Here is a 27,745-nt window from a genome sequence, read left to right on the forward strand (position 1 = left end):
ATCCGCGAATTGAAGGCCTGGCAACGAACCATACGTACATGATTTAGGTGTTTTAATAATTTAGATAGAATCTCACCCATTGGTGCAAGTTCAATACTATGAGCCGTAGAAGATTAATGCCATTCGCTTTATTCCTGTATCTGAGTATTCCCAGTGAGCTATTTTGTCAAATTATTCGAGCAATAGAGCCAATTAATGGTACCAGTACGTATGTGTGTATACATGCATGAGGTCCACTTAACTACCCGTAGACTAGTCACTAATTGAAGATATCCCAACGTGATAAAGGAATTCCAATCAAGATAACAGCAGAAAAATGAAGTGCCGCTTCATTTCTTTCATAAACCTTACACTCGTTCTTCACTGCTTTAACGCTTTCATAGGGTACGCTCCCAGTCAAAATTCCGGGCTCAATATAAAACGTTAAAACACGTATACATACATCTAGTATTTGAAATTCGTGATTATTAGCTGACTTCTGCGTTCTTACAGCTCGTCAGCTGAAATAATCGGCACGACGAACACCGACCTTCTCGTCGAACTCTACAAACTAAACCCTACCAATATCGAATCAATCGGTCAGAACCTCACCGATCTAGTTCGATGGGTAACAACAACCAGGCCATTGGCTCTCCCAGGGCCTCGCTTGAATCCAAACGGTTACACGTCAACGCCTCTAAGCCAGGCGATCGGTCGAATCTACTTTAAAGTAAAAGACCTAATAGCGGATCTTCAAGACCCAAATCTATGGTCTAATGAGGATAAGTTATTAAACTACGGATTCGACCAACAAAGTGTCATGACAGCGTCAATAACGACGCCGGAGTATTTTGAAGACACAATTGCAGCTGCTCAGGATTACATCGACGATTTGAGGGATATTATATGGTGGAATTTTGAAGTTTCTCCGGATTTCTATAAGCTATCTGTTCCTAGAGATACGAAACCAAAAGTCATGGCAGTGTGGGAGGTAATCCATGACATGGTAGTCTACATCGTAACATCCAGGGCCGGTGGTATAAGAGTTTCCCAAAAAGGGCCACTCATGGCATACCTCATGAACCTTAGGGAAGAAGCGACTCCCGAGGGAGAAAGCCAGGGGTTTTCGTTCAACCCGGTTGATCTATTAACTTTTGAAATTGGTCTCAAGAACATTACAAATGCTATTGACACCTTCACCAGCGATAGGGACTGGGATAGCATTGACAGAAGTTATATGCGACTAAGAGATGAGTTCTCGGGTGAGGCGCCGTTCTTAAAGACGCTAGAGAAGGAACATGAATTTTTGCGAAAGTTTATTCACGATTACTTCATGTTATTCTGGCGTTTGATGAAAAAGATTTACGTCATGAGGCAAGATATTTACAAATGGGCAGAGACATTCAACGGTGAAATTCAATGGACGGACACCGAAAATCCAGAACTGAGTATATTCGCAGATATAGGAGGGCAATAAATCCTGAATTGTTAACTAGTTATAAGATCTATGCATCCATGAAGCTAATTAAACAATAGCGGGTGCCGGTACAAGAATAGCGGGTACCTAATATGTTCCTTGATAATGATCACTAGACACCTGATTGGTTTCACGTCAGGTTTATAGATAAAACACTCGATTCTATTTCTACTCTAGACCAATCTGTTGCCATATCGGCCTGTGAAAAAAAAAATCTAGGTACATAAACCATGCCAAAAAATAGCCTTGACTCCCAGAGTTCCCCTTCTCGTCCCATATTCCGAAAAATAACGGGCCATCGCCATTAGTCCTTCGCAGAATGCCTTAAAATATAAAGGAAAACATAACCCAAGTGTTAACAAAAAGAAAATATGATTGAACCAAATTTGTGGTAGAAAAAAAAGAAGTAAACGTAAAAGTAGTCACTGACGGGACGTAAGGATACAAAAGCCCAAGTATACGTTAGAAAATCAGTACGAACAAAAGGAGAGAGAACATAAAGTAGAATCAAACCATCAATTGTCAACATTCCTTCGCTAAATACTTCCAATAAGCCCGCATCTATGCTGTAATACCTCTTCTGCGACATCTAGTGTCGCAAATATCTGTCTATACCGTGTGGTACATCTGTACAAAACTCAATATTCTTTTAACCCTTCTACTCTTGGAAAAAGAAAATTCCATCCTATGCCGGATTGCAGAATCCCTCGGAGGGTGGTTTTCCGGACCCGTCATACCAGCTCCTAACCGTTTGCTGGGTTGTATAAATCATCACACCAAGCCCAAATATCCCGATGACGACGTCTCCGACTTTCGAAATAGTGGTCCTAGCAACGGCTTTGTAGTGCAACATCGGCTGTTACCAGAGTCGTTAGAATCAGCTTCAAAATCACAATACTGGAAAACTGTTTTGGTTTTAATTAACTTACCGGGTACATGTAAACGAGCGGAATACAAGCGAAGCTGCCGATCAAAGCAACGAACTTGTCCAAATCATCCGCGCCTCCCCAGGCGATAAGTGCAGTCACCATAACAGTGAAAAATCGGAAGATATTCTTCTCCCACTTAACCTTATTGCTATACTTTCCAGATTTCGAAAAGAGACCATTTTCCATAATACGGATGGCAGGGAAAAGCTGGAGAGGCGTGGAGAGAAGGATAGCAAGGGAATAAAGAAATTGAACACTATTTTGTACTAAAGTTAGACGATTCGCGACACTAGAGAGAGTAGTATCAGCTTACCCATTGACAAACTTATCATCTTGCGGCAAGTTGAGAAGGACGACGGTTTTAGTCTTGCTACCCCAGGCGGCATATCCCAATGCACCAGCGCTGACGAATACAGCCGTAATGAGAATCATAACACCTCCAAGAACCTTCGGGAATTTCTCAGGCCTTTTCATCGATTCTTGAATAGGGATAATCAAGCCGATACCCTCGAAAGTGAAGATAGCTGTTCCAATGAAGAGCGTCCAATCTTGCGGGTTGAAATGAACGATATCTGCAACACCCTTGCTTGCAATTTCGAATAGATCGTAGTAATAGAGATAGATGAGGCCGAGGAGGATAAAGGCGTCAGCAATAAGAGCGGTTCCACCGAGTTTGGAAATGTCACGAATCATCGAAAACGGTAGGAAAACGATCATTTGCATCAAGATGAGCCAATGAATTTCGATCTTAGTTTTGCAGTTGGAGACAGCGACTGTGATATCGGTTAGTTGCGGATAGACGATTTTCCAGAAGAATCCCACTTACGAATGAAGGCTTGCAGGTTTTCCGATACAAAGACTAGATTTCCTATCTGTTAGCCATGTTTTTCAAGGGGTTTGTTGTTCTAGCAGAACTTACCGATATAGGCACTGGCAAATCCAATCTGAGAGATGACAATGGAGGTCAAGATGGCTATACGCATATATTTTCCGTATAGTACGCCACCGATGTCTCCGAAACTGCCATTTACCTGATTTCTAGCCCTAACCAAGAGGACGAAGCACCAATAGGAGATTCCTGCGACTGCAAGCAACAGCAGGATACAAAATAACATACCACCATTCTTGAATCTATTTCATCGTTAGTAGCTGGTCTAAGAGTTATACCGTTAGGGTGCAGGTTTTACATACGCCTTTGGCAAGAATAGGACACCAGTTCCAACGAAGCTCTTCAGCAGCAACAGAACAGCGCTCTTCACGCTACCTTTTCCTTGAGCAATTTCACTCTTTGTTGGCCTCTTTGCGGCTCTATCTCTAGGGAGCAGGCCTGTTCTCTCATCTGCTGGCGCTCCTTCCTCATCATCCTGTATCAACACACCCGATGAGTCGTATTCTTCTTCTTCCAACTCTTCACCAGCGAAATGACCGTAGATGCTCAAGAACTCAATGAAGTTAGATGTCAATAGCTCCGGCTGGTTGGTTCCCACTCTCCCGTCCGGCCCAGGGCTTGTTCCTACTGCCCTTCTAATAAAATTCCTCCTGAAACCGCCCGGAACCTTTATATTCGTAATATCGGTCGCATCATCTGGTGGATCCGGCCGTGGAAGTATAAAACTCTTCGATCTCAACTTCCGAGCCTGGTCACGCTGTTGTGCATCCCACTGATATATTTGACGCGTGATATCGCCACCCTGGAGTTGTAACGACGAGAATTCCTCATCGGTGTTGCTATCATCGTCCAAACCAGCACCGCCGAGAGTTCCACGAGAAGGACCAAGGTCACCATCGTAGACAGCCTCGCGAACAAGATGTCTCCGTACGACTGCTGGGTTTTCGAGACCGTTTCGGTTATCGACGGATTCGGAGACGCTAGCCGGATGTGAAGATTCAACGGGTGGCGAACCAGTGTGGCTTCGGGGTGGAGTTCCAGCAGCAAGTCTAGAAGGAGTACCGAACCGTGGCGGCGTACCGACACCAGGACCGTTAAGGGCTTGCGAGAGATAGCTCATCGGAGTGCCATCGCCATTTTGCGGAGGTGCACCACCCATCTGAACGATGTTTAAATTGCTCCCGCGAATGGGGCTACCGAGACGCTGGGTAGAGGCATATCGAGCAAAACTTGAAGGTGTACCGTTTGCTGAGGATGATGCACCAGATTCCCGACGAGGCCTCTGGGGGATACTCCGTGAAGGGGATGCCATATCTGTGACCCTGGTGGAATTATCTGTCGAGAAGAACAGCCGAGAGTCGTCCTAGTATGGTGAGAATGTCACCCTATCACCGGTCGTTCTTTACGTGGTAGAAAATCGGTGTTATCGCAAGTTCATGGAAGACAATTTGATCGCGATGGCCGGGGGAAGGTTGTAGTCACGACTGATGATCCAATGGGAGGTTTGCAATTCGGTGTTTTGGGGGGAAATTCAACCGGTCTGGCTTTATCAGGCAAGTACAGTTCCACAACGGCAACAGACAGATATCGATCGACTACACCGCCGGACAAGTATATGAAGGATGAGAAAACAAAGCTGAATATTGTGAAATTTGCAAGAAGAGCGAAGAGTCAAATGGGAAGAAAGAAGGAGGGTAGTAGAAAGTGCCAGCGCTGAGATCACAGGGCTTGTTTGCTCGCCCAGAAGAATCGGCCGTCGGACATTTGGCGGATGACCAGGAACGTTCTTTCAGACGGCGGACAAGACAGGGACCGGAGCCAGCCGCCGTTGAAAAGGCTTGGCCTACGCACAGTCAGCTGAGAACACCTAAGAGTAAGGCCAGTCTAGGACATGTATTTGATCAAGCACATGTATACAGACGTACCGACAGTGTAGATGTAGTCTCGATGCCATCGATGCCATCGTCAAAATTAATTTCTTTTCAGGGTATCTTCAGAGGTTGTTTGGTGGTTGGTTTCTCTCACATTGCGTCTTCGAATAGCGAATTCACGACAGCCTGGCACTTTTTGTTGCATTTTGTGAATACAACGCAGGTTCCCGAGATATCAACGGCTTGTGCGAATCTCAATTAATTGCAGACCCGAATCTAGAACATAACCATAGGTCGTGCAATACGAGACTAGGTCGTACACTATTACATGCAATACTTTGGCAATACCTCGTGGGACGCAACATATCTCTAAGGTGGGTGTAGGCCTTGAAGATAGACTTCTTGTCAAATTTGTTCTGAGTCTAGCTCAAAATGTATAGACTAATTTAACCTTCATTCCCAAAATTCGTTTTCGGTTTTAGCAAGGGGTTCTTGTCCCAGTTCTGCACATACAAGTAACGGGTACCTTGCACAAAATCTGTTTTTTCGATCTCAATCAAATCGGAATTTTTGAGGGTGTGGGCTCAAGTTCTAGAACGCTCCAATTGATGTTTAGCGATCGTAGTTGAAACTCGACGTATAGTTGAATACATATTGGGGGGGGGGTCAGTATATTAGCAGAACAGGATTGGGGTATGGATAACTTAACTGTAATTAATTAAGGAATTTAATTTATAGGAATAGTAGCGGAAATAGATATAAATCAACAAGATAACCTAATTTCAGTTGAAAATGTCTGAAGGTATAGCTTTGCTTAGCCCTGTCTATATTTGCGATAGTAGTTCTAACAAATTATATACCTGAAGCGAAAATATCGACTCTATATAAAACAAGTAACTTCATCCACTACACATGTACATTTACAGAAGGGCGCTATTCTATACATATAAGCTACGACCACAGAGCCAATGTAATCCTATCTACTCCTGCGCAGGCCCGACCGCAATATGTAAAAACCCCAAAAATTAAACCGGACCTATGTACTCTTTACGCACTCTTAATCTGCCCAGCTTGCTCCTTAACTCCGTCTTCCTTTGCCACCACCAACTGTTCCGACCACCTCACAAAATTCGTACACGGTGCCTCCACCAGTCTCCAGAAGACATCGCTCATCCACATAACCAACGGAAAAACTGCAAACAAAAACACCGCCACAACGATGAACATCCTGCTCCCATAGGCGCCTGGTTCATAATGACTCCACCCTTCAAGTACCAATCTATGCCCCAACGTTCTAATAACCATACCATGCATGAGGTATAAACTAAAGGATATGCGTCCGAGATACTGAAATAATGGAAGTGTGAGGTATGATTGGAGGCGTGGGAGGTATAGAAGTGCCCAAACGAGGACACAGGCTCCGAGTGAATGATAAGTCGCACGTTTGGTGAAATATCCGCTTGGGTTCATGAGTTGGCATAGAGTCATATAACCCCATGTTTTATCGCCGTCGCGGGTAGGGAACGATAGTAGCCATAGTCCAACGAAAAACATGAACGAGAAGAATATTGTTTTGCCGGTTTTCTTGAACGAGCGGGTTTGCTTCTTGATAGAGTCTTCGTTGACTGATGGAAGAAGAGAGGGTATATCCATTGCAGCATGGATCTCCGCGCAAAAGTACCCGCAAATGAAGAGAGGATAATCGTATTTTGCATAATAGGTCCAAAAGATGTAGCAAGCCGGCAGGACAACGTACACGCGGAAACTACGGCGAATATGGGCGACCATGGCGACAAGAAGGAAGAGGGCCATCGACCCCATATACTCGGTGGGAATGGTCCACATGTGTTTCTATATAATCAATATTCATGGTGATATTAGCCTCAAACTACTCCCTTTCAGCAATCGTAAAGGAAGGAATTCAACTTACATCAGCATCGAATTCATACTTCGCATGCAATATCGGATTCCGAACCGAAAATAACCAAAACTCCGTAACCATGATTCCCATTTGTCCCCAAAACCCATCTGGCGACTTTGCAGGATACCTTTCGATATCGCCCGGTAATATCTTTGCATTTTTCAAGTGTCTGACCTCGAACCAATCGAAGGCGCCCCAAGCCCTCAAGCAATGAACCATGAAAAACACCGCAGCACACGGTAAAAACAATCTCTGCCACCGTCTAAAAATCGAACTAGCAAGCGTCTTCATCAAGGCACCTTGCGATCCTGGTTTCCTCATCAACTTGACAGGCTTGTACGTCAATGCGAAACCCGAAATAACGAAGAAGATCTTAACCATCGGTGTTCCAGAATAGAATAGCCGTAAAATCGGTAAATGAAGCCAATGCGGGTGTCTCTTCGGATCCCATGCGAAATCATGTTCCTCGCCTGTATAGGCGACCACATGGTGGTACACAAATACAAAGAATGCTGCAATTCCTCTTAACCCGTCTAACCATTCCGTCGAGCCTGGCTTATACTTCTTAAACTCCAAACTCGTATGTGAAGCTAGATAACTTGGTATTAAAAAGTAGAGGGCACTCTTTAATAGCTTTAGAGGGTTCGAGAAGTATGGAATTCTGATACGCTTGCGGACTTCGTTGTACGTAACCTCGGCCCACTGTGGCGTACTACTCCCTGAAAGGAGATTAGAGGAGTATTTTTCTGTAAGTTGAGCATCAAAATCGCTGTCTGAATCCAGGAGGGTATCTTGTGAATAGCGTCGTCCAGCGACCTCCAGTCTGCTCGCAGAAGAGCCTTCGGACCCCGTCATAACTATTTTCTTTGCAATATAGCTCGGTATACACAAGATACCTGCTAAGCTTCGCCAACCACGAGTCGAAACGAGCGTCTGAAAGAAAGAAAGTACTCTGGCAAAGTCACTTTAAGTCTAAGTACAAAAAAAAAAGAAGTAAAAGAAAGATAGTAGAGAGTTGACAAAGAAAATTTAAAGAGAAATAGTTTCTAGCGTCTCCAGTCTTAACTTGGGGGACGCATTTTCCCTTTTAACTGTGCTTCACCTAGCCATGGCCACCATCCGTTCAACTCCAACATTTTTAACTTCAGGAGCTTCCCCTTACAACATCAATAAACACCGACATCCACACACGTCAACACTGATCCATACCAGCACAAGGAACTTAACTTACTCTAGACGTCCAAACATACAAAAGATGGAAGATGATGAGCCGATATGAAGAAGATCTTTCGCACTGCCTCCCGCCTCTTGACAGGAGAAAGGGGATGATCTCGACCAGGTTGTTGCTTGGCAATTGGCATACTCGAAGATTATGTCCTAGCGCCAGTTAAAGTTTTCGTCATTAGCAATGTGGAAATGCGGCGTCGCATTTAATTGTATTAAACTAGTCTCTTATGACGAAACTAGTTTGTGACATTGATCCCGGTGCTTTTTTTTCATTCAATACACGCGAGTGCATGGCATGGAAGTGGTTCGGGCTCTTAAAGTTGAAGGAACGCCCTTCTTCTCAATGTTGCATGATATGATGTTAATTCTTGACGAAAAACACTCAATCGAGTCCATCTCGAACCCTCCACAGTTAACGTAGCTTAGGTCACTTTTTTTGCAACAGGGCTGGACGACCCATGGCCATTAACCGTCATTAAGTGGAGCTGTTTCTGCCGGTTTACCGAGAACGCGAAAAACATGGAAGCTTTAATTCGCCGCAAGCCGTCAACTAGCAACCTGCAAACACTGTACGAAAATTATCAAGGTCGCTATACTTTCTAACTACACGATAAATGCCCTTCAATAACGGAGAATTATGTCGCCATTGCACCTAAGCGAAATCATAAAGCAGGAACAACTCCGGTTGGCGGCTGGCAGTGACGTACAGTCGAGATCAAGATGATATCGAGCATCAAAGCACCCAGTACATATTGTGCTACGGAATAGCAAATTCGAACAAACCAAAGAAGAATGTGTTACGAGAACGTCGGATAACAAGAGCACTCCGGTTGTATGTTGGCCGTTCACGTTGGACCGTTCACGTTGGACCGTTCACGTTGGACCGTTAGGTTAGCCGCAGCGCTGGAAGGGAACTAAAATAGATTGCTGGATTTTATATTTATTCGGCATACGACGTTTTGATCTCGAATGGTTTCTGCATCACTATTTGGTTTGTGGTATATATCATTTTCCAAACATCCCGGGCGCCGCACTTCGTCTACAGTCACACCTGGTCGCACGACTCACATGCCAGTGTCAGATACTCCTCTTGGCCGCGTTTTAAATAGAACGATCTACAGCAACAAAGGACCATGTTTCGGGCGAAAATTCGGGGTCTTACATTTGATCAACAGGGCGGGTTTGAGAGGTGAAGATATCCTGGTAGCTTATAGGTATTGATCCTCATGGCGTGCACAAGCGGTGGAATGCCAGCCTGCCGCATTTTCGTGCAAAGTACCACCCGGCTGTTGTGACGTGTGCCAATTACTTTCGCCTAGAACTTACTCTCCCTCGCTACGTTTTATGTTCGGACTAGGGAGGTATATGCTTGCTTCCTTGCTTGTGGGATACCTTTTTGATAGGATTAATTGGTCGGCATTAATAACTATCGGGGTTATGGTCCGGTGTACAGGACAACTCTTCATTTGAACGAAACTAACTCCTGAATACAGTATTTCTTGACGTCAATCCATTATTCGGATTTGCAACCCCTGCTATGAAAGATTTCAAACACAATACGATCGATCGGAATGTTCTTCGATACAATACAAACCAACATAAAGATAGCCACAAGAAACTCGAACGGCTCAAAAAGCGTCAAATCAAATACTCAATTACCTCTCAATGAGAATCATACTATTCAAACAAGTCTCCAATTCAGTATATATACTACCCCACTGTTTCAATGCCGACCACCTCTTGCTTTTGGGTCGTTGCTGCCACTGGGGCCTTGCTGCTGTCGGAACTGCTGTTCAAGTTGATTAGTTCGGGTGGCAAGGTGCGCGGCGTGGACTGCACTAGTGAGGTCTCGCTGTTGTTGTTCGTAAGGTGAGAGCTGGGCTGTTGCTCTGGCTCGTTCTGCAGCTGTTGCTCTGGCTCTTTCTGCAAAACGAGATCCTGTTTCTGAGGTATTGACGACGTCGAACTTTCGGGTGAGGGTTCCCGCTGAATTTCGACTAGTACTTGGGGATGGGGGGTCACCTCCACCTCGGTTGCTTCCGACGCTGTATGCGATGCTGGAAGGGTTGAATTCTCCACTTGTACTTGGGGAGGGACGGCTTCGGCTTTGACTAGAACCGGGTCCGGACATTGAAGTTCTGGGGTGACTACCGGGACCTCCTGTGGGAGGAGGGCGGTTTGTTCTGGGATCGACGGTGGCTTGGGAAGGCTTGGGGAGACTGGAATTTCTGTCAGGTGGGCTCCTAGATTCTGGAACTTCCTTTCGGGCGATTGGTGATCGTTGCTGGGCGAGCTTTCCAAGAGTTCTGTCGGGGTCTTCTGGGTTGCTTGAGGTTGGGGCTCTAGGTTTCTTGGGTCTGTTATCACTTGGTCCGTCTTCGTGGATGTTTCTTGGTGCAGGATGTCTTCGGCTCCCGGCACCGATGGGCTGTTCGGCGTATTTAGGGTCTCCTTGGACAGCTCGTTCTCGCTGCTGTTGGAGGTCGTCGTGACGATGGCGCCGTTGGGCTCGTTCTTCGGCGATTGGTCGTTCGACTCTGTTATGTCTTTGCAAGTCGATATTACGATCAGTTCCTGTTCAGGGATAATCTCAGAAAATTCTGTCATACTTGGATTGGATTCACTTGGCAAAGTGTCTGCACCTGGTGGCTTCGTACTTGAATCGGTAGCAATATTCTTCAGTTCGGCTTGGTTCTATATCGTTGGTTTAGTATTTCGTTAGAGACACCCTTCATCATGATCTTAGGCGATTGCATACCTCATCTGGTGTTTCAGCTACAGTCCTTTGCGAAGTTCTGGCTTTGGCTATAGCTTCAATATCATGGCTACCTACGTCCCCGCCATTAACCGGGGAGGCCATTTGGATCGGAATTTTCTCCGGAACTTCTGGCGGCGCAACTTGTTGTTGTTCTTCTTCAATTGGATCTCCGAAGCCGAAGAGAACATATATCTTTCCGTGAACTAACAATTCCGATACGTCATAGGCCTCTCCATCCTCGCTTGAAGTTTTGACTAATGCTGGGACACCGTAGAATAGCGATACGTTCGAGTTATTAGCAGCACTCGCGCTTTCATCAAGATGATCTGGGACAGCTTTGAAGTCATCCGTGTGATCAAGATCTCGATGTAATTCGTATCTTGCTGTCTGAGACCCGATCAAGATGCTAAATTGGAAAGCTCGATCAACGATATCCACGACAAGACGACAAAAGTTCTTGCCTTCTGGGCTCTCATCACAGAGTGGCTCAAGAATTCTTGTTATCTCCTTTTCTGTGCCGTCAATAAGGTCGCCAAAGATTTGACTCATCTCGCTAATCGCTGGTGCGGCTTCGATGTACTTGCCCAGTTCTTCAACATTTTCCGCCCAGTATGCGAGCCTTCTGTAGGTATCCGCTCTCCATTCTTGCGCGGATCTCATTCCCTGGCCATCCTCGCCTATCAAGGTGTTAGTTTATCAGTACTAGCTATCAAATTACGAGTACTTACTTAAGGCAATAATGTTAAAGATCTTCTCCATGACTTGCAACTCTTCAATGTTTAATCCGGGCATATGGATCTTCATGATCTTTTTATGCAGAATATCGTGAACAACCCCCTGAATCATCCACATCAACAATCCCTTCATTTCACTCTCCTCTACAACCTCCAAGAGATTAAGGGGTACATTCTCAGCATCTTGAGCCTCAGTTACATCAACCATAATGCCTTTCACAGCTTCCAGGAAAGGCTGATGATGCAGCAGGGCCTCGATATAGGGATCTTTGATATTTAATCGGGCTAAACGAGCAAATACGGTGTCTTTGATCCTACGCTCCAATCCTTCATATTCAGTGGAAATGGCAGTACTCGAGGGCGCTAGTTTCCTGCTACCCGCAGTTTTGAGGTGACCGGACTGGAACTCTCTTAGCAGTGCAACTTTATTATTGACTTCTGCTTCCAGAAGTTTCACTCTGTTTGCTAGGTTTTTATTCTCGGTCTTAAGTCCATTGCGCTCTTCGAGAACACTCTGGTAACTATTCTCCAGATGGAGAACCTCATCATCCCAGTGGATGCAGGCTTTACGGATACTATCGGTGACCGCCGTGTTTAGGGAAGACTGAAATTGGCCCATAAGGCGCGAGCGAATGAACTCTGGTTCTTCACGGGAGCTAAAGCCCATGCCGTGCATATCTATGAAACGGCCACTGCATTTCCATGATTTCTATTAATATATCTTGCCGCGAACATATCGTCTAGGGTTGGGTTCTGGTAAACGTACTTTGATCTTGGGTCTACGCCGTTGCGAAGGTGATACATCCGTGGATCATCATGACTTGTGTATTCCCGAAGGTTTCCCATTCCATGGCCTGAGGCGGATTGCTAATTTCAACCTTATGTTAGTCCTATATATTGCCTATCAACTTATCGAGCGGGTCGTTTGAATAATGACCTACCTTTTCCTTGCGTTTTTCTCTTTTCGAATTCGGTGTCGGCGAGATCGAACCGTCGCTTGCATTATCTTTTTTCGAACTAAATAAACCCCAAGGTGGCATTTTGAAGTATACGTATGCGAGCGAAAGTACGGTTAAAAGTGTGAATATGATCTTGACGACTAGAAGAAAGATACAAAATTGGTAACTCAGGGGCGCCAAAAGATCTGGGAAAACTATAATTTGAATAATTTAATATTTATTGAAAAGGCCCGAAGATACTAGAGATCTTGAGAACCAATTGATGAGGTATTTGCGCAATTGATTTCGCCAATTAGTAAAGTAGCGGATCGGTGAGTAAACTTGCGAATACCCTAGACTGATGGATAGAAGTATTAAAGTCGGTTCCTTGACAAGATTGCTCCTAAGTATCGCACTGCTATTTCTCCAAGACAAGAATAAAATTTTCTAAAGCAGCTTCCAGGTCGCGAGCTGAATACTTCAAAAAAAATCCCAAATCTCGAAGCCTCGCTTCTAGCGCTCCACATTTATCTGCCTGATACCAAGATGATATCAGAATTAGAAGCTCCCCACAAATATATGTACATCCTTCACCGCCTAAATGTGCAGGCGCCACAAGTGACCCACCAACGCTGCAGATCCATAGAAGAAAAAAGTAATATTCAGAGCTATTGCTACATGATCGATGTCCTTTCATGCAAGTATGCGGTCTGAAACATATTTGTCCGATGGACTAAGAAAACTACCCCGCTTCCAAAGATTCGTCACCTAGCTAAACCGGCCTCAGCCGCTCGTCCAGGTCCTCGGAACTTTGCATTGGACGGTCGCATAAAGTTCGAAGGATCTAAAAGCAACATGCCGTCTTTGCCAGAAACGAGGCTGTCGTCGGACTTGCGTTGTTGTTACATGGGCAGTCCCTGTCGTCGAGAACCAGGGAAGGTTTAACCGAAGTAGCTGGACTACCCCCCAAACGCGAGGCTCCAATGGGATGGATGTACATGTTAACATGCTTTGTATAGCTGCCTGGGCTAGTAGCCATTGATGGTCGATGCACATGTTAGGTCGTTTCGGAGCTATCTCTGGCTGCAGTGGTATCGGCATATGCGCATGGATCAAACCGTATTTCAAATCGTACAATGCTAGACACGGGATGTATGAGAGAAATCGTGAGTCGAAATGTCGTCGCCTTGTTGTTCGTGCACCGGAATATCGGTACAGATGGCGCTATACGGCTCGAGGTCACGCAGCGGCAAAGGTTACAAGGCTGCAGCTATAATCATGCCTGAAGGATTTTGGATTCTAGTGAAGCGAATTTTATAATCGGCTTAGACCATAGAGGACTTTAGTTTCTTGAATCCGTCCTGAATCTTGGGATCACCTTTTCTTTTTTTTCTCGGTCCTTATTTTTCTGTTCGCAGACTTGATTGAGATTGTTTATCAAGTTTGGAAGCTTTGACACGGCCTAGTACATTTGATTGCTCATATAGATTGCTCTTGCAGCAATTTTTATCCTTTCGATATATTTACTTTTGAACATAATCACTCAGAGCTAGTGCAGCGGGGTGAATTGGTTCTCTACAATTGCACAATTCTCTTTTGTTATCTTAGTATCGTGCAGAAACCAATATATCTATAGAACTGCTCGAGAAACTTCGGAGACAGAAGCTATACCGCCTATTGGAATTCTGACAAGTTCTCATTCTTGCTTTGCTAAAGCAATACAACCACCTTCACAATGGCTACCGAAAGCGTCCTACAAGAGCATCGTATCGTCGTCGGTCTCGACTACGGAACAACATACAGTGGTAAGTACCGCAAATGGCGTCTGACCTTGCGATTACTAACATACAAGGAAACAGGAACTGCTCACGGCGATACATCCCAAAAGTCCATCGATAATATCAAAGTCATTCGACGTTGGCCTGGTAAAGAACGTCGTGACGAGGTCAAATGTCCTAGTGACATCGCCTACGGTGCAGACGGAACCTATCGTTGGGGATATCTGATTCCGCCAGGTCTAGCCAGACTAGCCTGGGCGAAATTAGACCTTGACGAAGACAACTTCTACGAGAACCAGGAAGAAAATTCGGAAGAATATGTGGACCTTCAAGATCCTTTTGCCGAGACACCGGCGCCGGCAGAAGATGAGTTCCCAATGGCGGAAGGAATGAGACACAATCCTTTAAATAAGAGTCCTGTGGATGTGGTGGCAGATTATTTAACAGCCCTTTACGATGTTATCATGTCGAATTTGAGAAGAGCACAGGGAGAGAATTTTATCAATCGAACGGCAATCGACTGGGTTATGACAGTACCGGCTGTTTGGTCGGAAAAAGCCCAAGCTCTGACAAAAGAAGCTGCCTCTAGGGCTGGTATCGGTCAGCGTGAGAAAGATAGACTTTTCCTTCTCAGTGAACCAGAGGCAGCCGCAGTATACGCTATTTCTGAGCTTTATCAAAGAGATAACACACGGAGAAATGACCCTAACATGTTAAATGTTGGAGACACCTTTGTTCTGTGCGATGCTGGTGGTGGGACTGTCGATTTGATCTCCTACAAAGTTGGCCAACTGCAGCCTTCGTTAGGGCTCTCCGAGGTGGCAGTTGGTTCTGGCGCCAAATGTGGGTCGACATTTGTCGACAGGAACCTGCTTAAGTTGGTGCGCAAAAAGATTGGCGACGACAGATTCCAGATCTTATGTCAGAAACAAGACGGAATGGTATTAAACAAGATGGTTTCTGAATTTGAAGGTGTGAAACGATCGTTTGGGGCTTCATATGTACCCGGTTCCGTCAGCTACCTACCAATGCACGGGTTTGCCAATGATCCAGCAGCTGGTATCATCGAAGGACAATTTGAATTGACACAGTAAGTTTTATATTCTTTGATTATTAGGTAGACCTTGATACCTGTTGCTAATTTAACTCTTTGTTAAGTGACGACCTGAAAGAGTGCTTTGATCCTATCATGGAGCAAATCATTGACCTAATCCAGGGCCAAATCGATGCAATCTGCGATACCGGCTCGATACCGAAGGTAAAACACGCGCCTTTCAATTTTCAATGAGAAATTTCTTTAGAATGTTTACTAAAGAGTTCATGCATGGCAGTACGTTTTTCTCGTCGGCGGGTTCGGCGAGTCGGACTATCTTCTAAACCGGCTATCAACACATAAGTTTGGCAAGGCAGGACAAGTCGAAATTATCAATCCGGATGATGCGTATGTACCCGACGCGATGCACGATTTGACAAAAGCGCATTTTCTAACATTTGAGCAGTTGGTCCGCAGTCAGCAGAGGTGCCGTCCTCCGAGGTCTCGAAGGTAGCTTGGTCACAAACAGAAGGTGTCGAAGGAATTATGGTACCAGAATCAACACTGCCTTCGATCCTACAATCCATCACGAGGAGGATGCTTTTTACTCAACGGATACAGGGATGAAAATGGCAAGGAATCAAGTTTCATGGATCGTTGAGAAAGGAGCGGATACAGATTCGAATACAAGGTTCAAGTTGAAGTGCGGTACAACGTTCCAAAAAGGCGAGAAGTTACGTCGTGGAGCGACACTTGTCGCTTCTGATCTTGATATTGCGCCTCATAGTTATCGGGATAGGAGTAAGTCGATACTATGGAACTGTATCCAGCTAGGGGTACAAAGCTATTCATTGCTAACTTTCGGTATTCACAGGTGTGCACGATTTATGTTTCTTAATGGCCGATCTAAGTATGGTTCCAGAGAGTGAATTCGATTCGGTGAATATCAACGGACAAGCATGCTTATCAGCGGAATTCACAATTGAAATGGCTTTTGAATCGGCAGAAATCAAGTTTCAACTGTATTTCAAGGATAACTGCTACGGACAAGTCAAGACGACTTTCCATTAATGTTTGAGGGATTTCTATTACTGCGTGATTGCTTTTTCATATTTTATCATACCATCTGTTAGGGATATAGGAATAATGCACGAACTGCGAGTTTTACCTGTATATGCGCACGTGGTTGGCCCGTGCAGCTTAGCTAGAGCTAGCTTAATTCAACAATTCGCCCTTTAATCTTCCATGATCTGGCCGTATAGCTAGCTATACGGTACGAGACTATATTACTACAACTATACCATCTCTGTTAGGTCAATTATCTTGAACGAGAGTTATCATTTTTTTTAGTTTTAATTTCTACCTAAAATTTTATAATGTCCTATTCGAACGCTCGTCTTGTGATAGACGGGTCGGATGTTTCTGGACGCCAATGCTTTCTGTCTTACAAAGTAGCAACAGGTTTCTCGTCAAACCGAATTGATATCAAGTAAAATACAAAACCGGCATGCATGTGAAAGTTCAAAATTTTAGCATCAATTTCTATAGCCACCAAAGTGCTAGGCTAAATCTATGGCAAAAAACGCTATAGGCCTGAAAGCAAGTAGGAATCTTAATGCTTCAAGACCCCGGCTACGTGGCTTCCGAAATAGCCTTTCGTCGTTTGAATGAAGTCGATCGTGAACGTGGTGGTACCCCACGGGATCATTTGCGCAATGCATGCCAAACGCTAGGTACTTATCCATACGGTGCACGTCGATATAGCCCCACGATGTTATATTGTGAGCCTCAGCTTCCAAGCATCGGTTTGATTCGGGATTTTCTCCGACCGTCTAAATCAATATCCGGTCCCGAGGATTCTTGTCGCACTTGCTAAACCGTCCCAGAATGTGGAGTAAACATGCCTGTTATTGAAAGGACTCATTCAGCCTCCCCGCACTAACAAAGTAACGTTATCCAATCCAACAACTGTGTTGCCTGGAGGTTGCCGTTATAAAAATACACAGCCTTGTTTTGGAAATCCTCCGCAATGGGAGAGTGATTAATGGCGGGAAGGTTTAACCGGGCCCGCCTCAACCACAACACAGAACATCCCTGTCTTGTCTCCAGCTCCACAGGTTACTAACAGTACTGCACCACCAGCAGCGTGCCGTTGATGCATCATGGTGTTCCGGATTTAGTGCGAACTGAAAGCTCTTGAGTTTTTATCATATTTGTCATAATGGAGAAGGCCACGAGATTTCCACTTCTGGCAGCCTCATAGGCGTCAATGGGTCCAATCGGACCATTCTACGATGATAGCTTGGCCTGGTCCAGGCAAACTCTGAGGATCACAATGCTATAGTGCCGGTTCCGATGGGATTAGGTAGTAGAATGAATCCCTTGAACTATTTCTCAGAAGGAGTGTATGCAAGGTAGCTTCCTGGATTCCAATCAGCTACAAAGCTGCATGAGGGCTAGTTAACTAGCTACAACCTTCCGAGGACTTCACTGTTTCTTCATTATAACTAAGAGAATATACTAGATCTCTGCACTTTTACAGCAGATTCTAGTATTCATTTCTTTCCTTTTAATTTTTAGAACCTATTGTCGGCTCGAAATATATTGACGACAATCTTGGAACTAGCAAAACATCAGTTCCCTCGAAGATGTCGTCCCCACGGGCAAGTTTGATACGCACGCTCTCGATCTCGTCCGCGACGAGCCAGCAAACATCAAGTGAATGGGGAGGCTCACAGGCTACACTTACACCCGGTGCTACGAGACAGAATAAATCACCATCTGGAAGTATTCACGTACGCTTCATAACCCCAGAAAACGCTCTCGAGCCGAAGTTATCTGGGCTACCGATTTTCCAAGATCAAATTCCTCTACGAACAACTATTTCTGCTCTCAAAGATCTAGTCAAGAGGAAAGTATTCCAGAAAGCTCTAAGTTCGCCATATGTCGTGGACATACACCTACAAGCACACCCAATTTTAACAGACGATGTCACCCTCTACGATCTTGATCTTGTTGGAACACAAAGGGCGCCACTAAACTTATTCGTAGTTCTACGATACAATGGAACAATCGGAATACCTACGAAACACTTTTCCGACTTCCGTTCTACCAGCAATAACAATGCTTGGCATCCCGTCGAGGGTGTGACGAGAGCTGGCGTGTCTACCTTCTGTGCTTCGCTTGAGATGTTGAAGCGGAAGGTTACAGATGGCCTTACACAACGAAGATTCTTGACAGCTGTTTGGCAAACCACGCATTTCTTGCCAGCTGTTTATGCTATGGCTAGTTTGTTCGATAGCAGGACACTTCTTCCTGAAGAAAAGGCGGCATTAGTTCAAACTTTCCAGGCGCTTTGTGTAAAATCTGTTCCGGACTGGGCTACCGGAGGGAAAGTAGAAAACGCATTGGAAGGGTCAAGACAGCTACTGGGTTGGCTGCTTGATCAAGTTATTGCAGGCAAACGTGGGGGTTCTGGGAAAGAAGAATGGACGAAAAAGGCTATTATCAAACAAGTGGCGGAAAGGAAGGAAGGAGACCCAGTAACTACGGATAATAATATCGCCAATATCGGTTTACTGAGCGGCGATACTGTGAAAGTCACAGTCGAGTTTCTGGATAAGAATCCACATGCGCAACCCGATCAAAGACAATTGGTCCTTTCTTTCAGGGATAAATATCCTTTTGACGGTAATTCTTATCTCGTTGTGCCAAAGGATGCCGGAAATGTCCTTGAGCATAGGGTTCTTCATCGCCCAACCCAGGATGGATTCTACGAACAGATCATCAACACTACGAACTTGCCCGCCCTTTGTACCGTGGCGCCATTGTCCTTGTCTAGCTCAAAGCCACCAGTTTTGACACTGAACAACGAAGGTTTGATATCAATCTTCGAATTCGGCGGCGAGTGTGCCACAGAATGGGCCAATATCTGGAACCCAATAACGGGCGTTCAGCAAATAATGTCGAACGACCAAGGTCAAGGGCTTGCTAAAACTCTCAAGGACGTCATTCAGGCACGTAAAGTCAGCGGTGCATGGCCTCTCGACGGTTGGGACGTTGGGTGTTTGAACGCTAGTACAATCGACACCCGCAGACCGAAGGAAGCCGTTATGATTTGTGTCGACTGTAGCTCTAGTATGTTTGATCCTGCGTTCACAGACGAAGATCAAGAACTCAAAGCTACCGAAAAGATTACCCGAATGACGGCAGCGAAGATGTTGTTCAAGCATTATTCAAGCACAGCTACGAATTACAAGCTTCCAGTACACTTCGGAGTCATGAAGTTCAATGCTACAGTTTCTACCATGCAGGAATTTACTCCATTGCTAGATGATATTGAAAAAGAAATTGAAAAGTTGCATCCTGCCGGCATGACAGCCATGTGGGATTGTATCTACGAAGGTGCAGAACAATTACTTGATTTCAAGGAGGACAATCCGGATACGAAGCTTCGTATCATTGTTCTTACTGATGGTATCGACAATCGCTCCAAACAAACCGATAAGACTACCTATTCGTATCTTTGGGAGAACAACATCGTCCTTGACGCTTTTTGTATCGGTACAGATTATCACAAATCATTGTTCAGAATTTGCGGAGCCACAGGTGGATACGCCATGAAGCCAGCATCTACAGCCGAGATTATTCAATTGGCTGAAATGGAAACAATGCTTGACCAAACCTTGCGTCCACTATTCCCTCGACAGACATACTTGCCATACTTCGATACACTCCAACCCCTCGAACCCTTTACGGTCACTGCCTTCTCTGTTCCAGAGGCCCGTGATCACCCGCACCAAAACGATGAGTTCATGTCTCTGGCAAACGCCCACAAGGCTTTTGGCAAGAATAAGCAACTCGTTGTTGACAAGGCGGGAGTTCGTGCTGCTTCTGACGTTGTCAAGAACAGACGTCTGTTGTTGGAAATTAAGGACATGGTGGAACAACCTCATCCAGATATGGATATATATGTTAGCGAAAGTGAAATGGCATTCTGGAAGGTGGTTATGCAAGGTCCTGATGGGTCAAACTATGCCAGCGGAACTTTTGTTATGTTCTTGGATATGACAGATGATTTCCCAAGGAAGGCACCACAGGCTAGGTTTATTACTCCAATTATCCACCCAAATATCAATAAGGTAGGCTTCCGAGTCTATATGGAAACTTTTTTTTTGAAGCAGCAGTGCTAATAAATGCCATCCCTATAGCATGGCCGTGTATGCCACGCGATCTTGGACCAGGACTGGAAAGCGGAGACAAAAGTTCGGGATATTGTTTGCTGCATCTATGGTCTACTCATGGCCCCAGAGGTCTGTACTCTTACTCCTTGGTATTATTATATTGAGAACATGAAGCTGACATTGTTTTTACAGAGAAATGAACCTGTTGATGCAATCGCTACTTTGAAGTACTGGACCCAGGATGAGAATCTTTACAGCGAAGAGATCTCCCAGCATGTAAGAGCCACCATCTTCGCGAAATTTTCATGAAGTATCAAAATTAACAAGTAAATAGATCAAGAAATTCGCCAGTGCAAATAGAAAAGATTGGGCCTCAAGGATTGTACCCGATCTAGATGCCATTCCCGGTGCTGCGCCGACGAAGAGTAAGTTTTTGAAAGCCAGCCATTAACCTGCAGCCAGAAACTAATATAAAATATCTTAGCTACGACCGTGACTCCAGTCCGTAGAGTAACAGTCTCCGAGACCATCGAAGCTAGTTCTTCTACGGCGGGAAGTCGTAAAAACGCTTATGACCCAACTTCCCTTCGTAAAGCGAGATTCCCAATCAGGGCGATCTCACCGCCCACCAGTAGCGCGGTCGATCCAGGAGCTACAGCAAAGACAACCGCAACAGTAGAGTCCACAAAGGTTACAGCTCAACCCGTTGCTACCTCCTCGAACTCGACTAGCAGTGCTCGTTCACCGGTTCCAGCGCCAATTCGTCTCGGGTCCCCTACATATAGGGAAATGGAAGGTGCAGCTACAGTCGCGGTTCCAGCATCCCCAACTCTATCGGCCACTAGTTCAAATCTGACCACGGAATCCGTATCAAGCTCCACGGCAGCCGTGGTCCCCCGTGTGAACCGCTTTGCCTCCGTAAAGTCATTGTCCTCTGGCGCTTCAACGGCTTCAACTCCCTCTCAGCGCTCAGTGTCAACTCCAATGCCTCGAAGCTCCTTCTTTGGTGCCCTCCAAAATACTCAAACTGCATTAGGTACTACAACGGTGAATCCTGCACCCACAACAGCTGTAGCTGCGCCATCTGCAGCGGCACCGGTGCCGGTTCCTGATGTGAATAGGAACAGTTTTATTGTTCACTCGGTACAGCCAGAGTCTTCGTATACGTACCGGTCGGCAGGTAGAATGTCACCACCACCGCCACCAGCTAGGCCGCCATCGATTAATTCTACAGTTAGCAACCGATCTTCGCTGTCTTTCAAGTTGAAGAAGGTTTTTAAGAAGAGCAGCGACTGATGTGGTTCTAGCGTCAGTTGAGAATATATGGCTATAATATTGGTGCTGTCTAACAGACATTTATTTATTCGCTAGCTATTATGCGTCACAGCTCATGGATTTGATAATTTGGGATTTCATATTTTTTTAGTACATGCATTAATTTGTTGATCTGAATCTTTATTGAATTTCTCCGTGGTGGAGGAGTGTTGGTTTTAGGCGGGACTGCCTGGTAATGAGGCTTATGTACATTTCTATCATGTTCCAAAATTTAAGTATGAATTACTTTGAAAGATATGGGAATTGCAATTAATTAATGTTTCGCTCTATCGCATTACCGATCGTTAAATATAACCTCAGCAAGCTTTTGAATAATCATAACGAAAAGGAGGATTGAAATTAGGTCTTAGAACGTAAATCATTATTTAGCGTTGGGGCCCACGACGGGTGTGATCCCCATGGTAAGTGCTATAGTGGGGGTTATTTGTGTTTGGAACGACTGGTTGCCCAATGGCTCCATATTGTCCAGAGTTGCTTGGGCCAACATCAGGAGTAGAATCTTGAGGCATAAAGGATGGAGGAGGTGGAGGAGGTGGATGATGACCTGTCCCGTTGTTCTTGATAATATTATCTACTGCGGCATTCCACAAGGAATTGTAATGGTGCTGAATATCAGCTTCTAAATAAGTTTATTCCTGGTCAGTATCTTAATGTATAAGAGAGAGTAGGTGGAGTAGATAATTTGTACTTACCTGGCATCTCAAACAGTGACTGTGCAAATCCATAAAAACTATGTTGCCCCACCGGCGTAGTCTGAGGTTGAGGTTGCTGAGGCGCAGTACAATTACGTCTAAACTTTGGAGGCTGTTGTAACTCGATTCTAGCTTGAGCAGAAAGGGCAGGGTTGTGACTCGGTCTCCCAGCCGAACCACACCAAAACTTCCAATCGGGCTCCAACTTATCCTCCTCTTCGACATGAGTACAACGAAGACAAACACATACTTTAAAACCATGGATGCGCGGATATTCTCTCCAAAATGCATACTCTGGATCATTCCACAACCTCTGCCCGACGGCATCAAGGCTTTTAGTTTGACGAAGAACCCGGACGCCAATGCAGAACTTGCAATCGCAGGTATTCCAAGCAGTTGGGTTAGAGATGTAGAGAAGACCGTTGGAAAAGAGAATACATTGGTGCTCTTTGTCGGCTTTGAGTTGGGCGATTTCTATGTTCATGGTATCGAGCATATCGTCAAGGCGACGTTGGTCTTTTTGGAGTCGACGTATCAGGGAGCTTGATAGTGTGATTTGAGAGCTACTTGATTGCTGCGGTTGTGCTTGTGGCTGTGGGTGAGCGGCGACTGACGGGTTTGGTATTGAAGTGTTTGGTGGTTGTGGAAGTGAGTGGCTTGGTGGTACTTGAGGCATAGAGGTGCCTGTTGGTGGCTGTGGTATAGAGATGCCTGGTGGAGGTTGTGGCATTGAGAATGCTGGTGGTGGAGCCATAGGAATACTCGATGGAACCTGAGGAACCTGAGGAACTTGAGGAACTTGAGGAGGGGCATTGAAGCCTGGTGGTGGTCGAACGAAGGATGGCGGTTGAGATGCTTGAGGACGCGAAGGATGGTATGCCCGAGCTTGGGCATTGCGAGAATGCATTGCGAGGATTTCCCTAGAGAGCTGCCTCTGGCTGTCGAGATTTAATGACTGAGCTGGATTGTAAGGATGGGTTTGCGTAGGTTGGTGATGATGACGATGATTGTTCTGATGCTGATGCTGATGATGATGATGGGTAGGTTGACGATGACGGGGGTCGCGATGATGTTGGTTGTAGCGAGGACGATGGCATTGAGGTGTAGCTAAGACTGGATTTGTATGGCCTCTGATATCGCGCCTGTTGTCATCAATCACGGCATTGCTGAAAGCCCGTGTAGCTGGATCCGGGTGAGTGCCCGTATAAGCCGTACCAGCGCCGTGTTGTGTGTTGACCGGCCTCGACAAGTTGTCCTCGGATTGCGTTGCATCCATCGAAATCCAACAAAGTAAAGCCTGTGTAACATCGGACCCGGCTCGAGGTCTTGGCATCCTCAGCTCGGTGCCGTTGTGTGGGTATCGGCCCGACATGTTTATGGCGTTTATGGTGCAGATATGAAGATGCTAAAGCTTGAGCTATGGGATAGTATTTTGTTTGATACATTTGTCGAGTTCAAGCTGATTGGAATGGTTTTGAAATACGATCGGTTAGGGGATTCTTTTTTAGTAGAAGGGCTTTCTTGAGACGGGATTGCTAATTCTATGGCTGTGAAGTTCGCGGTTATCAATTGATCAGCTCGAGAGATCCGTATGCATATGGATGATGCTTCTATTCTTTTTATTCACACGTTCCAATCAATATATATTGGCCGATCTATAGCGTCTCTTATAACCACGAGACCTTTCCAATTGAGGCGTTTTATAATTAAGACTGGCCCGTCGAAAGACAATTTTAGAATATAACGACCTATTTCACGGCCTGTCACTCTCATCCCAGCCACGTGGTATATTATGTATAAATATATACATAAGTATATATATGTGAGCAGATATACCTCTTTTAATTAGATATTGCGGATGTTCTTTTGGAATGGCTACCTCCTGAAAGATTAAAACTAGGCGGATCACATATCATAGACTGTGATTCATAGTCTACATTGAAAGTACCTCAAGGTAATATCAGGATGTTAAATGCAACTTCGGGGCCATTATTGAAATCGAAACTAGGCCATAAAAGCACCTACTTGAATTGGTTTTGTCGGGTGGTGAAGCCGTGAAAGTAGGATCCGAGGAATATATCAATCTGCTTGCATGGCCATATGGTGATACTGATACTAATTATAAAGTCTGTCGGCTTAGAAATAAAGTTGTTCAGTTTAGCTAGCTTTTGACTAATATATGTAGCTACGATATTCGATCACAATATCTAGCCCAGGTATCAGCGCTATAATCTGATACCAATGGTCCTTGGGAACCCTATCTGGAGCCCCCGCTGGGCTCTTGTCGGCCGGTTGCAAGTGTGCTTATAATTGTACAATCGGATCCAGTATATCATCTACAGATTGCCGATCGATCTAGTATAACCCAATAATAGATTTAATCTATAGTATTAACTATACCATACAATAACCCGGCCCGTCTAATATCCCTAAGAACAATAACCTCGTTCTTGATTAACCTCCTGTGTTATAAACACCTAGAGACCGATGATATAATGCTTCTTGAATTAAGTAAACTTTGTAATTTTGATACTAGAGTTCTAGGAATCACAGTGCCAAGGGGTCTTTTCTCTTATCCTTAAAGAGTTTCTTCTTCCGTATTAGTAGAACCGTTTGAACCTCGTGAGCGATACCTTAGCTTGGAGTCTCAACCTCAAATATGCATATGTGTCGGGTAAGCTGTAACTATTAAAAATTGGAGCATAAGAGAGCGGGACACAAGTTCTGTTCTACTTTGAGGATTCCAGGAGCCGTGAATGAAATCTTGGCTTTGAATTTTGAATTCTCGGATGAAGGTTGACGCGACAGACTCCGAGGGATGCTTTCAGTCTAGCCATTTACAAATTTATTGATGCTGGATTCGGCCAATTCTGATGACTAAGCAAATCCAATTTATCGAAAATAAAACCGAACGACGCCAACAACACGCGGATCGATCAAAACTTGGTAGAATTATCTTCCATAACTGTCCCAAGTTGTATATTATCGTTGACAGCTTGTCAAACCTGACCGAAAATCTTGCTTAGCAAACCCTAAGTACTTACTTACAACCCAGGGCTAAAGCCTGAGCATCTCATGTGCATACGATTGTGCGAGCTCCGCTGCATCTACACGACCTATATCAGAACAAACCCCCCATGGATCAATACGTATAGTACCTGGCAGTATATATAGTAATGCCGCGGTGCTATAAAATCCCCACATCCGAAATCGAATCAAACCTTACACTCCGGCGGTTTGCTCTAATTCATACGGCCGGTCTCCCGGAGAATGTATGGTCAGTTTGGGGTTTCCGAAAGCTAGGCGAACGATACGTCGGGATCAACACCGTCATAAGACGTTTTTCACACGGCCGAGGGTTTGGCTCTTTAGCTACAAGGCCGGAGGCAGACATTTTTACCGGTCCCGAGATCCTCGAATATCATCAGTTAAAGTTTAGTTTAGCGGGACTCGACGATGTAACGGACGTTTCCAACCTTAAAATATTTTAACGGAACCAACATCCTCACTATTTCAAAATATTTACAATATATAGATTGATACCTGGGCACAATATCTTCGGAGACCCTCCGAAATCAATGCCACGCTGCTACCGGGCCCCTCGACTGGAAATCGTCGCCAACATGGATTCGCGGAATGGTATTGCTTGGGGCCGTTTCCCATCTGGTACTTCAAGTTCCGAGAGGTCACAGGCTTTGATGCTGGGCAGGAATTCTGGAAAGCTTTACAATGAATTCCATTCATTCGCGTACTGGTATCGCCGCTTCAAAATAATGTGTTTGGCAAGACCTCACCCGCCAGTCGAACTCTTCTTCGGTTCAGAGATATTACGGTATAGGATTCCGGAAGGGGGGGTTACTCAAGAGATTTGGTTGGACGCTGTGGATCATTCGGGCTTTAAATTTGGCCATATACTTTGTTCTTAGGTTGTTATTTCGATAAATTCTACATGTAGACATAGCGAGGTTTATAGCTAAAATATGGGAAGCAATCATAGAAATACAATACAGGTGTGATAGGTTTCACGACAGGGGTCAGATTAGAAATAATACTAATTCCGGCCTAGACGAGAATCGTTTGGTTGAAGCTGTGATCTTGCAGCTCCGAATTATTTTTTTTCTATAAAAAATACCGGTATACCTAGTCGCCGTGAATCTTGAATTTAGAAGGTTCTAAGACACTTTATAGCTTAGACGTATATCGGATGTCGTCTCGAGCCATATCGGATACAGGGCTAACTACCCTTGTAATATTCCCCTTGTGACATTTACCTCAGCTCGCCCGTATGCATTAAAAACGTCAAACTGCCTATATATATATATTCATGAAACCTGCAAACGAAAAAAAAACTGAAAGGCTAGATCTTTACAACGAACGACATCCGATGCCTCGCTGCTACAAAATCAGCGATTACGACCTGCGAATTAATTTTATCGCTCGAAAAAAAATCGCCCGTTCCGCCTATGCTGGCGCCCTCACTGTTTGTGGTGACCCGGAATTCTACAAATCATTGGTCCTCCTATCGAAGTATCGGAAACTCCGCAGAAAGTCCCGCTTCGCCACAGGGCCGACTATTTTCCTACCAAAGTCACAGCTGTGCTTTGGATCGGAAATTCTTAAATACCCTATTATAGGTTTAGGAGAAGTGGACGCTGAGTTTGTTTGGGATTCCGTGGATGCCACCGGGTTTAAGCTGCCGTTTCTATCGATCGTACGAGGCCAGAGGATAGCTTAGCTTAGACTCCGCCGGGAGTATCAGCCCCGCGAGTTCGAAGGGGAGTGGATCGAAAGGATTATGCAAATTATCACCCTTATTCAATAACAAGGCCGAGCATACCACTCCCTTTGGCTGCAAAACAACCATGCCTCGCTGCATCAGGGCCAGGGCCCTCGAAATTTATGATAATTTTTCTACCCGCCGCGCGATAGTCTCACAAAAATTGGTTGCTTTGCAACGAGCCAACACAATGGCGTCGTCGCATCTAGATAATTTGTGGCGGG

At 45.0% G+C, this 27,745-nt stretch overlaps 7 protein-coding genes across 7 annotated transcripts; 3 read left to right on the top strand and 4 right to left on the bottom strand.

Moving 5' to 3' along the window:
• Positions 1-316: 316 nt before the first annotated feature.
• Positions 317-1,456, top strand: AOL_s00076g117 (uncharacterized protein; the record flags this gene model as incomplete). Its single annotated transcript, XM_011122670.1, has 2 exons — positions 317-384; positions 493-1,456. The coding sequence occupies 2 exons, from the start codon at positions 317-319 to the stop codon at positions 1,454-1,456; spliced, it is 1,032 nt and encodes a 343-aa protein (XP_011120972.1).
• Positions 1,457-2,141: 685 nt separating this feature from the next.
• Positions 2,142-4,586, bottom strand: AOL_s00076g118 (uncharacterized protein; the record flags this gene model as incomplete). The annotated part of the gene is made up of 6 exons (XM_011122671.1): positions 2,142-2,312; positions 2,386-2,641; positions 2,699-3,158; positions 3,212-3,244; positions 3,305-3,516; positions 3,577-4,586. The coding sequence occupies 6 exons, from the start codon at positions 4,584-4,586 to the stop codon at positions 2,142-2,144; spliced, it is 2,142 nt and encodes a 713-aa protein (XP_011120973.1).
• Positions 4,587-6,192: 1,606 nt separating this feature from the next.
• On the bottom strand, positions 6,193-7,921 carry AOL_s00076g119 (uncharacterized protein; the record flags this gene model as incomplete). Its single annotated transcript, XM_011122672.1, has 2 exons — positions 6,193-6,996; positions 7,076-7,921. 2 exons carry the CDS (start codon positions 7,919-7,921, stop codon positions 6,193-6,195), a joined length of 1,650 nt encoding a protein of 549 aa, XP_011120974.1.
• A 2,095-nt stretch (positions 7,922-10,016) lies between these two features.
• On the bottom strand, positions 10,017-12,825 carry AOL_s00076g120 (uncharacterized protein; the record flags this gene model as incomplete). The annotated part of the gene is made up of 6 exons (XM_011122673.1): positions 10,017-10,867; positions 10,903-10,987; positions 11,052-11,728; positions 11,780-12,477; positions 12,552-12,652; positions 12,727-12,825. 6 exons carry the CDS (start codon positions 12,823-12,825, stop codon positions 10,017-10,019), a joined length of 2,511 nt encoding a protein of 836 aa, XP_011120975.1.
• Positions 12,826-14,458: 1,633 nt separating this feature from the next.
• On the top strand, positions 14,459-16,605 carry AOL_s00076g121 (uncharacterized protein; the record flags this gene model as incomplete). The annotated part of the gene is made up of 6 exons (XM_011122674.1): positions 14,459-14,528; positions 14,583-15,591; positions 15,660-15,759; positions 15,833-15,942; positions 16,001-16,335; positions 16,409-16,605. The coding sequence occupies 6 exons, from the start codon at positions 14,459-14,461 to the stop codon at positions 16,603-16,605; spliced, it is 1,821 nt and encodes a 606-aa protein (XP_011120976.1).
• A 1,577-nt stretch (positions 16,606-18,182) lies between these two features.
• Positions 18,183-22,013, top strand: AOL_s00076g122 (uncharacterized protein; the record flags this gene model as incomplete). Its single annotated transcript, XM_011122675.1, has 5 exons — positions 18,183-20,675; positions 20,745-20,846; positions 20,910-20,993; positions 21,052-21,142; positions 21,202-22,013. 5 exons carry the CDS (start codon positions 18,183-18,185, stop codon positions 22,011-22,013), a joined length of 3,582 nt encoding a protein of 1,193 aa, XP_011120977.1.
• A 404-nt stretch (positions 22,014-22,417) lies between these two features.
• On the bottom strand, positions 22,418-24,116 carry AOL_s00076g123 (uncharacterized protein; the record flags this gene model as incomplete). The annotated part of the gene is made up of 2 exons (XM_011122676.1): positions 22,418-22,671; positions 22,745-24,116. The coding sequence occupies 2 exons, from the start codon at positions 24,114-24,116 to the stop codon at positions 22,418-22,420; spliced, it is 1,626 nt and encodes a 541-aa protein (XP_011120978.1).
• Positions 24,117-27,745: the final 3,629 nt, after the last annotated feature.

The sequence above is a fragment of the Orbilia oligospora genome (assembly GCF_000225545.1).
Source record: "Orbilia oligospora ATCC 24927 unplaced genomic scaffold scaffold00076, whole genome shotgun sequence".
Taxonomy (NCBI): Eukaryota; Fungi; Ascomycota; class Orbiliomycetes; order Orbiliales; family Orbiliaceae; genus Orbilia; species Orbilia oligospora.